The sequence below is a fragment of the Diadema antillarum genome, unplaced genomic scaffold (genome assembly GCF_040938485.1).
Source record: "Diadema antillarum isolate AM-2024a unplaced genomic scaffold, OU_Dant_1.0 seq00001153_RagTag, whole genome shotgun sequence".
In the NCBI taxonomy this organism is placed as follows: domain Eukaryota; kingdom Metazoa; phylum Echinodermata; class Echinoidea; order Diadematoida; family Diadematidae; genus Diadema; species Diadema antillarum.
Window position 1 is genome coordinate 249,864 of NW_027271964.1, and position 11,457 is coordinate 261,320.

At 37.9% G+C, this 11,457-nt stretch overlaps 1 protein-coding gene across 1 annotated transcript; it reads right to left on the reverse strand.

Moving 5' to 3' along the window:
• Positions 1-7,304: 7,304 nt before the first annotated feature.
• On the reverse strand, positions 7,305-11,073 carry LOC139744282 (DNA polymerase epsilon subunit 4-like). The gene is made up of 4 exons (XM_071654728.1): positions 10,876-11,073; positions 9,461-9,545; positions 8,261-8,302; positions 7,305-7,324 (listed from the first exon to the last, which is right to left on the reverse strand). Exons 1-4 carry the CDS (start codon positions 11,071-11,073, stop codon positions 7,305-7,307), a joined length of 345 nt encoding a protein of 114 aa, XP_071510829.1.
• Positions 11,074-11,457: the final 384 nt, after the last annotated feature.

The window sequence follows — 11,457 nt, forward strand, 5'->3', positions numbered from 1 at the left end:
TGTTTGCAAAAGTATGTATTACTTCAGCGTATTACCAAGTACAGTTACATATTTTGCCGTTCATACTGCTGTGAATAATGATATTATATCTTTCAGGTGACAAGATTCGGGAATTTTTGCTGAACCTGCGATACTTCAGGATATTCATCGCATTGTGGAATATCTGCATCATGTTCCTCATGCTCGTGTGAGTGACATAGCTTTATGCTGATTATCTGTTGACGCAGGCGTCTCTCATTTATACGGCATAACAGTTTTCTTTCATTACATCAAAATCTCATTACAGCCGAACAGTAAAGTTTGTATGAAGATATGTAGGTAATGATTTTGGGACCTGAATGTACATGATACTTTGTTGTAACAAGAATTCCATTGTAAAATCTGTGTTGGCTATAACAGCAGTGCACTGTTTTTATGAAGGAAAACAAGCGTATTCCCAGTAATGATGAAATGTCAGTAATTCAGAGTTTTGCAGTTTCCTTGTACAAATATCAACTACGTGTATACAGATATGTATACACCTACGTTTGTGCCTTGAAACAAAAAAACAAAACAAAAAAGAAGTCTTACCGTTTGTTACTAAGGCAGTGGCGGATCCAGAGGGGGGCGCAAGAGGCGCACGCCCCCCCCCCCTTTATCTATCGTTAAAAGCAAAAGAAATAAAAAGAAAAAAATGAAACGAAACCCGGAAGTGGCACCAAAAATAATAGTCACGCCCCCCCTTTACAGAATTCCTGGATCCACCCCTGCTAAAGGGTTGGTGAATCTTTACCTCACAAGCTATAATACATACATTTGTATTGGTAAAATAGATATTTATTTAGATACATACTTTGGTAGATAGATACAGTATTTATTTAGATAGATATGTAGATAGATAGATAGATAGATAGAAAAGATGATAGAAAAGAAAAGATGGATGGATGGATGGATAGATAAATATATAGATTCATAGGTCCGAATTCACGAAGGTGGTCTAAATTTAAACCATGGTTTATGTAAATTTTTACTGCGTAGATATGATTGATAGACTGCATACGCTAACAGGCATCCAGTAAAAATGCGGGCATTGATGCGCGCATGTATTGGTACGCCTATTTAACGCTTATTTCAGACCATGGTCTAAATTTGTACCATGGTTTAAGTTTAAACCACCTTCGTGAATTCGGGCCATAGAGTCTGGATTATGGAATTCAAATTTGCCCTTTTCAAGACTATTGTATTGAAAAATAGGGAGAAATGCTGTGAATTTCACCCATTCTCAGTTGTGGTATCAACAATAAGCCTTAAATAAAGCAGACCTTTAAAGGGATGGTACAGTATTGGTGGAGATGAGCATTGCGCTTTTTAACTTTTTGCGAGATACCAAGAAAACACTTATGAATTAGTACAGAGCATACTATTTTAAAAGGAATTCAAGGTTTATTTGATGAAAATCAGGTTTGGAATGACTGAAACATCCAAAAACAAAGTAAAACAAAGCGATCGTAATAAAAGGTGGGTCCCACACTTTATTAGAATCGCTCTGTTTTGGATAACTCAGCCATTTCAAAACCAATTTTCATCAAATAAACGTTGAATTCCTCATTGAATTACATGCTCTTTCATATTTCATAAGAAGTTTCTAATTATCTCACCACAAAATGTTAGAAACCTGAAATTAGGTCTCAACCAAAACTGTATGATCCTTTTAACCCTTTGCCTCCCCAGTGGTGGATCCAGAGGGGGGTGCACCCCCTCTTTATTTTTTGCTAAAACGAAATTAATTTTGTAAAGGCGCCTCCCCTTTACGGAATTTGTGGATCTGCCCCTGCTCCCCACTCTTCTTTCCTGAAACTGTAGAGGGCGCTTAAACAAAAACCTCTGTCTTGCATACTTTCTTCTTTTACACAGCTTCTTTGGATCATGACGATGGATGGGAGTGACCATGGTAGATCACCAAAAGCCAAGAACATATCACCACAGAGACTGAAGGGCAGATGCCCTCACCATAAGACCTCTCCCATGCGATCAGGCCCCTGCTAAGCTGTTTACCCATGGTTGATGTCATGGTGGCTTTTTTTTTTTTCCATTTGTCTTTTGCTGTTTGGAGACACCTTACCATGTCAGAAGTATAGTATGGGCAGCCTGAGGGAGAAGGCAAATCGACCAGCTCGTAATGGTAGACAAAGTTCTACCCAGCTGCATTGCCCGAGCATGTAGAGGACCTTCCACATGAGGTGTAGTGACAAAGACTTCTTCTACCTATAGGTGCATTATCTGTTTTATCAATTTTACATAGGAAGGATTCAACTGCTCTGTAGCTGATCTTGATGTACATATTTTTTCCAAGGAAGTCTGTATGACTTTCATCTATAAGAAAATTATGTTGCTTATAAGTGAGATATGTACAGAAATATTTTTCATATCGGCTATGAATGACTCCCCCATGATCATAATAATTATACCCCCACCAAACGAAGTTTGAAGGGGGTATATAGGAATCAGCGGACGGTCGGTCGGGCGGTCGGTCGGGCGGTCGGTCGGGCGGTCGGTCGGTCGGTCGGGCGGTCGGGCGGTCGGGCGGTCGGTCCGTTGCAAATCTTGCGTTGCGAACTACTTCCTCAGTTTTCATCAACCGATTCCCATAAAACTTGGCACAGATGTGTGCCTTGGGTTGTAGATGTGCAAGATGTATTTTTTGACAGTACCCAAAAGTATGTTGCCATGGTAACGGCATATTATGGGCAAAAATGGGTACAAATCTTGCGTCGCGAACTCCTCCCACAGTTTTTGATCAATTTTTATGAAATTAGGTACAGATGTTCATCTGAATATGTTAATGTGCAAGACACATATTTCCGCAGTGGCAAAAAGTGCGTTGCCATGGTAACGGCATGTTATTGGTAAAATATAGGGCAAAATGCTTCATGGCAAAACTGCTTCATCAGTGTTCTTCCAATTCTCATGGAATTCATATTGAAAGTTTGTCGTAGGATATAGGTCAGCATGACACATTTCTTGACAGTGACAAAAAGTATTTTGCCATGGTAACAGCTCACATATTATGAGCCAAAATGATGGAAAATTTTGTGTTGCAAACTACTTCCTCAGTTTTTGCCCAATTTCCATGAAACTTGGTACAGATGTGTGCCTTTGGTTGTAGATGTGCAAGACGCATTTTTCGACAGTACCCGAAAGTACGTTGCCATGGTAGCGGCATATTAATGGCAGAAGATCAAGGAAAGATCTTGCGGATTTAACTACTTCCTCAGTTTTTTGACCAAAGCTTATGAAATGTTGTTTTGACCGAAGCTTATGAAATGTTGTTTGGCGGGGGTATAACCAGTCGCTGTAGCGACATTTCTAGTTTATGTCTGATCACTATGATTAATTTTATCCATCTCGTTTTCATCAGGCTTACCTCTGGGGAGAATTCTCTATACAATGTTACATCAGAAGTTTTCTGCTGTCTTTGCTCCTTCCATCTATGTTGAACATGTGTTACCAGCCTGAAAGTGTATGTGTTGAGTGTAACACGGTACAGTGTAGTTATTATGACATCTAGAAGAGTCTGATCAAAACACCATTGGGAGGTAGTACACACATGTAAGTATATGAATGTCACCATTATCTCAAGGCCCCCAGAAGTAATAGTTCACAGAGCTCTGTAGATTTTTTCAGGTCGTCACATCAGTCAAAAACTGACCTTGCACTTACTTTGCCTCTATTTTTTTTTCTGCTATACACTTTGTAATGTACTCAGAGAGTCATATCTGCCAAAATGACATCCACAGACTGAGCAAGACCCAACTGTATATCTTGTCGTTCCTTTCAGACTAGAATATGTTTTATATCTTCACTGGAACATTCCCCCCCCCCCCCCTTTGAACTTCTTTCTACTACTTTTGACAAGAAGAAACATTAAAGGCCATAATCATGCAATATCAATATCATTATTTATCAAATTATTCATGATATATGTTAGCCCCAACCAAAACCTGTAAATACATTCATGTTTTGCTACTTACATGTATCACATCCATGATGGCATCGCACTATTTCTTATTTATTCAAGTGCCTTGTTTGAATATGAATGCTGAGGGAACTTATGTTATAAAGACTGCATTCCATTCAGCAAATGTGACCCGCTACAACAAAAGGATCCTAAAGTCGCTGACCGGTGAGCCGAGAAAATCAAGTTAGAAGTCAGATTACCAAAATCTGTCAAAACGTTCGGATTTCTGTTTTTAAAATAATTTTGTAGTCTAATGTATCTTCTATCATCTGCCGAAATTTCGAAGCTAAATGATCAAAGGAAAGGCCTGAAAATAGCAGTTTTCTGGGCCATGCTTCTCTCGCCCGTCAGCGACTTTAGGATCCTTTTGTTGTAGCGGGTCACAAATATTAATCGGGCTCAACATTAACTTTTTTATCTGACGGCTCTTTCAAGGCCACTCAAAAAAGAAAAATTTTGTGACCCGAAATAAACAAAACATTATTCATATTGGATCGTAGTTGCCTGATTGGGCCACCAAAAGATAGCTTTGGTAGCCCAACACCAATTTTTAGTGGCCCTGCACCACTGCTACAGATCTGGAGCCCTGTGTAGATTTAGGTCGGCTGTATAACGAGGGAAAAGAAATGTATTCTTGGTGAATGTGTATGCGCTTTCCGAGAGGATTGTTTCCATCAAATTATCACTCAAATGAAGGGAGAGCATGGATGGATTGATAGTGTTGTAAAGGGGTTAATATGTTTTCTTCAGACTGACATCAACAAAAAATAAGGTACAAACAGCAAGATGTTAGCCAATTTGCAATTACTAAGAACATGTTAAAAAAAAAATACCCTTGAAATCAGTTTACTTCTACACAACAACTATTGAAATGAAAAAAGAGAAAAATACATGTAGATGTGCTGTAACTGTACATAAAAAAAAGTTATGTTAAAAAGTTATGTGCTGTGTAATTCACTCAGCATTTCTAATTGTGAAGTTTCTTAAATTGAGAGAGTAAATAAAGTCTTGCATGCAATGTACAGAATGACCTTTTTGTGGCTATGTTGTGTTGTATAATGTACAAATTGTATGTGTTGTAAATTATGTATAATTATAACACACACACACACACACACACACACATATATATATATATATATATATATATACATGAATATATACATGTATATATATACATATATATATATAACATGTATATATATATATATATATATACACACTTCTATATATATACGGCTTGTATGTATATAAAACTACAGTCAACCTTGCTCAAGTTGACCTTGCATAAGTTGAATAGTCGCCTAAGTCGATGGTCTTTTTAAGTCCTCTTCTCTTTACATTCTATTGATTTTAATCCCTCATAAGTCAAATTTTCTCTTAAGTCAAAGCTATTTCTTTAGTCCAAATAGATTCGACATAAGCGAGGTTGACTGTACCGTGGAATATTGCACACTACATGTATCACTACATTTTAGTGTCAATGAAATTCCATGACTTCTGTGATTCTTCTTGTACAGATGCCTCTTTTTTCATCACTTTGCACTAAAATGTACATGAAGTGATCAATGAATGAAAGACAAGCATAGAAACTCCGCAGCACAAACAAACTACACATATTCACATTGTATTTTTTTTTCCTTTTTCTTGTGCAGTTGTATTTACTGTACACTATTTACACCATTATTCTGTCACCTGTTCCATTTTGTATATCCTTCTGCTGACATTAGGGCAATTCAGAGATTACAATCCCATATGTAACTTGAACAGATGACATGTTTGCAACACCTCACAAGCAGTTAAAACTTTTTTTTCCACTAACATTTATGCAATTTTGCTTATTCCATTCTTATATAATCACACATTTTTTTCTCTCTCTCTCTCATTTCGGTAAGCATGTAACGTAACTGTAAAGCAAACAGCAGAATAAATGCATGAACACGAATTGTCACTAATGACTGGGTTAACAAATTACAATGTAGTGTGTCTGGCCTTCTAGACCAATTAATAATGCTACAACTTATCTTGCTTATCTTCCATTAAGCATTAGTAAAATTGCAACAAATATTATTTGTCAAAGGATATAAATGATAAAGTTGGGATACTGTCTGTAATACAGTAAACCTTCCATAAGTTGACATCACTCGAATCGACAAATCACTCAAGTCAAAGTTATGAAAAGTCTTGAATTGTTCTTTTCTTATGTTTTGTTATTCTCTTGACTTCTGCACTAGTCAACCAATTTTCTCCAGTCCCATGTGTGTGAAATTTATGCAAGGTTTACTGTCTTGTCTCATATGTTGTACACTGTACTGGAAAAGAAAAAGAAAAGAAGAAGAATCAATAATGACCACAACCCTCACAGATTAAAAGCTTGCGATACGCTACAATACGAAGGCTCTGTGTATGGAGTACAGTCTGCTATTACTTAGAAAACAACTCCAAGAAATATCATATAGATATTTGTAACTTGGATGAATCCTGAGATGGCAATTCTAGAAGCCTGATTTTTAGGCCAATTTCTGGGTCTTTTGGTGTAAAAATATTTAATAGACCAGCCACATATGAATGCACTCACTAAGTTTGCCTATTTTGAGTGTTTTCCGTGAGATGTTTAATTTCTCCAATATTAATGCCAAATTGGTTTGAGTACAAAATCTCTCTCAACGGGCACTGCCACGGCCAATCTCACGACATCAAGCAATCAGTTCTTGAAAGCACAGCAATTTGATGCAGTCTGCCCTCTAGAGGTGACGTAATATATCTCTTTGCTACCATAAAACCACTGATATGGTTCTTCATAAAGGATACTTGGGACTCGCCATGAGTAGGATAAGTGTACATGTGTAACAACAGATCATTTGCTGTCATAAAACTAAAGAAAAGCCTACATCAACAAGTTACGCACAGTACAGTCAGCTTTTCATAAGCTGACCATACAAGGCTTTTGGGATTCCAAATAAACAATAGCATCACATACATTGCAAAGCTAATGATTACCACTTCTAGAAGTCCTTGGATGACCGTGCCACCCCACCCCCCTCCCAAAAAAAAGTAAAGAAGGGGGGGGGGTCATGAGAAGTGATACAGATTTCACTCAACTATCGGAAAAAGCCTCACTGAATTCACTGACGATGATGCACATCTATGATCCTTTGGCACACTGAAAGTATGGATGGACGTCTATCTGAAGATGACCCCAGCCAGTGGACACCTCCATCCACTTTGTGCTGCTTACTGCCACCGAGCATGAGAGAAGTGTCCGGTCTTCTCGAGTGCATCCTGAACCAGACGAAAGGGCTGGGACTTAGTTCCACTCAAGAGCTCCTGAAAGAAAAAAAGAAAGATAAGAAAATTGAAATTCTGACAGGTGAATAAATTTGATTGGCAGCTTTTGCTGAACTCTCTCCTTGCACCTGCTCCAAGTTGTCCAGCTCTCCTTTTCTCTCTCTTTGGTTATGTCTTTTTCTATTACATACATGTACAATGTATCAGTTGTTCTTGTTTTTTAAAGAAGAGTGTCTGGAAAGGCACAACTGTTTCCATAACAAGAAATGCATGTTACTGTATATTTACTGGTAGTGAGGAGGTACATTTATCATATTGACCAGCACAAAATTAGACTTGTATGTTATAATTATTACTATCCTTGGCAGAAAGGAAGAGCAGGATATTTCATGACTATCAATATTGCTGTCACTCTTCTTTTTGTTTGATGGACATTCTCTCCCCTATTTTGGGCAAGGAGGCTGTCACAAGAAATACCCAGGTTGACTGGTAGTCACATTGCATGCTACTCTGCAACCCTGACGCATAACTTGCAATATCAGTACATGAACTTGGTGGAGATATATTACAATAATTATCATGGCAGACAATCAGGTCACTTGTGTCAAGCTTGTCATTTTGGGGAAAAACAATATTTAAGGGTTTGTAAATGTACATATACACTGTAACTGTAATTGGGAATTCAGCACAAAGTACGAGGTTATGAGATAATTATAATGTGACCGCTTTAAGCTATAAATAGGCCTGTAGTCCATTACCTACTGTAATTCATTTTTTAAAAACACACGTTCGTTATAACTTGCAATCACATCAAGGTTCTGCTATATCACTATCATCACAAAATAACCTCTTCAGAGGTGACATTGTAAGTGATATCATATGAAAGCTGGTACAGTTTACACAATAATAATAATAATGATACCCTAAAGAGAATGAAGAAGAAGATAATAATAATTCTATCCCAACTACACTTACCTTCTAAGAATGCATATGAATCATTGGCATCTATAGAAAGATCTGTGGAAAAACAAAACAAAACACAGTATTGTTTTAGCTCTGTGATGCTGATTTTTCCAAAATACTTTCATGTGATAGTTACAGGTGTAATGTTCACAGATTATACACCCCCTCTTCCCCCACACAAAAAACAAAAACAAACAAAACCAGAAGAAGAAATACTGTAAAACATGATATATTCGCGGCACGAAATTTTCGCGAATTGGAGCCGACGGCCTTTTTCGCGGCAAGAAATTTTCGCGAATTGCCTCTTGCGTTCAATGAATATAATGTAGAAAAGAAATTTCGCGTGCATTTTAATTTCGCGAATCTTGGCGCTCGCGAAATTAAAATGCACGCGAACATTTCTCGTTTTACAGTAGTTATTAGGTGAGGATTTTGCTTTCCTTTAATATAATAATATCATCATGTACTAGTTACAATGATACCATCACCAGTTTCTGTTCTTTAATAGAACAATAGTCTTTCAATACCCATGCTTGACCACTGTGTCTAGAATTTGAAGTTATGGAACGAAAACATTTTGTCTCCTCCACACTGGACAAGTTGTGATAGGGATGATACAGTCAACCTTGCCTTTAAAGTCAATCTATTTGGACTGAAGAAATAGCCTTTGAGAAAATTTGACTGTTGAGGGATCAAAATTAATAGAATAAAAGGAAGAGGACTTGAAAAGACCTTCGACTTCAGTGATTATTCAACTTAAGGCGAGGTTGACTTAAGCAAGGTTGACTGTATACTGGATAATTACGTTTGTTTCATATTGAACACAGAGTAAATGCAGATTTCCAGATCAACAACTTCAAGCCCACAGAGACTGCAACAGTCAACATAGATCAACACGATTTTCTTGCCTCCTCTGGTGAAGCTGCTTTTCTATACAGTGCATTCCCATTATAACGAACACGGTTATAACAAAATTCCGGTTACAACAAAGTAAAATTTCATACCACAACGATATCCTCGTTACGTTTTTTATTGTTTATATGCTTGGTTACAACTACATGTAAATTTCTATAACATTTTTTTTTTTCCAACGAAGTCCTTGGGACCTGTAGTTGTCTTTCGTTATATCATTATGAAAGGAAATTGCCGGTCCTAAGGACTTCGTTGTAATGGGAGTCCACTCTATCTTGAGATGTAGGATGCTGTACGAACCAATGTCTTGTTTCCTCATAGTTTTCCTCTTTCCTCTCTCAGTGAAGATGACTGCTGACTTGGTGAAATTTTCCAGGAAATATTCCTGTGTCAGACAAAAACAAAAGGATATAGACAGAAACAAAAAAAAAAAATTATGATGGTAATTTCAAGGTGCAATTCATTACCATGTCCAAGCTTACAAGTTGACTAGAATTGAGTGCATGTATTGAAACAAACAGAATGATTCAGGTTTCATCAGAATAAGACATAGGGCCTACATGTACACAGGAAAGTAACGAACTTTGAGTTTCATAACTATTTTCACATACAATGACATTAGAAGCATCAGCATAGCATAATGGCGCATAATATGCAAATTCATAGATGAGATGGTTGACTTCACTTTGGAGATGGTGTCTCATTGAGCTTCACACAAATCTAAGGAAAAGTAAACATAATAAATTACACATGTGTACATGTATCAAGCATGTTAAATCAAATTTCAGCAAAAAACACATACAATTGATTACATTGTAAATGTAACTGAGTAATGCAAACGGGGGCCTAGATCTACATAGTACTTTATAAAGTCACAAGGTTTTCTTTTCGTATCCTATTCCTTCATCTAATGCTACAGTTAGTTAAATAGACCATGAGTACCAATGACCATAGGCTATAGCCCAACTAACTGCGACCAGCCCCAACGTGCAGCGCAGCGTTATAGCGGCGCGGTCTCCGGGGCTATAGCCCAACCAGACCAGACGCCATGCGCTTGTGTACAGCCGAACTGCGACAGTTTAGGTGTTTTACAAGTGTAAGTATAAAGAAGATCATTGCGGAACTCAGGGTAGTGTATCTTACTAGTATTGTACATATAGCAAACACATAGTTTTAGGGTGATTAACCGACTCCTGCCTGCCTTGGTCGTGTACCCGGTACTGGGCCCCATTTCATAACTAGCTGCTCGTAAAGTTACGAACAACTTACGAGCGACTGGTGATCAGTTCTGATGTGCTATACTTATCAGAATTTCCATAACTCAGCACAAGAACTGATCACCAGTCGCTCGTAAGTCGTTCGTAACTTTACGAACAGCTTTATGAAACACCCCCCCCCCCCCCCCCCCCCCCCGGGCTCCATTTCATAAAAGATGTTAGGATGGCAACTCTTGCTGGCAACTTCCAATGGCAACAGCCAATCAGGAAGCTGGATTCTTGTCGTTACCATGACAATTGCCATTCCAGCAAGAGTTGCTATCGAGTATCATATCAACTTTTTATGAAATGGGGCCCAGAGGTGCGTGCAGCCAGTGGCAGAGTGTCTATTGCGCAACTACAATCAGATTGCAACATGAAACAAACGCACACACGTACACATATCTCAGCACACGGGACCACAATAATAATCATACATCGGCTGATACGAAGACTTACCGTTGCTTTTGCCACAAGAAACACAGATTCTTGACTGGCAAGAGTAACATCAGGATCAGTCTTCATGATTGTCTTGATTCTCGTCATCGGAAACTTGTTATTCCTGGTGGGTGCCCCTGCAGGCTTCTCGTCGCTGTTCTTCTCTTTCTCATTCTCGGTTTGATCTTGCCGCGGTGGTACGTCTTCACTGTCCGCCATAATCGTGATTACAATTTCTGAATGACATCGTTGAGGGCAGCAAAGATTCTTAGGCCAATATGGCTGCAATCTTTGAAAAATTAATAAAACAAGGAGAATATAGGCAGATAGGTAGATAGATTATTTGAAGGTAGGAGAAAAAAAAAGAATTTTATTACAGGTAACAATGTAGGTCTACTCTCAATATTTACTTCCACTTCACATTTCCGAGAAACGAAACCATTACTTTCCTAAGTATATCCAAGTTATTATCAAAGGGTTGATGGCGGTCTGATGACTTTCATATTTCATTTCATTTCATATCAATTCTTTCATTTCCAACAAAGTATGAATGCAATAATAATCTAGCATTGTTTCTTGTGTGAACTTCTTAAGAGATCGTTT

What these genes read in the sequence shown, in the direction of transcription:
- LOC139744282 (XM_071654728.1), bottom strand. Translation starts at nt 11,073, where the DNA reads ATGGCGGACAGTGAAGACGTACCACCGCGGCAAGATCAAACCGAGAAT. An exon ending in TTCTTGTGGCAAAAGCAACG is followed by an intron (nt 9,546 to 10,875) that starts GTAAGTCTTCGT and finishes TGTCTGACACAG; the next exon opens with GAATATTTCCTGGAAAATTT. An exon ending in TATGAGGAAACAAGACATTG is followed by an intron (nt 8,303 to 9,460) that starts GTTCGTACAGCA and finishes GTTTTTCCACAG; the next exon opens with ATCTTTCTATAGATGCCAAT.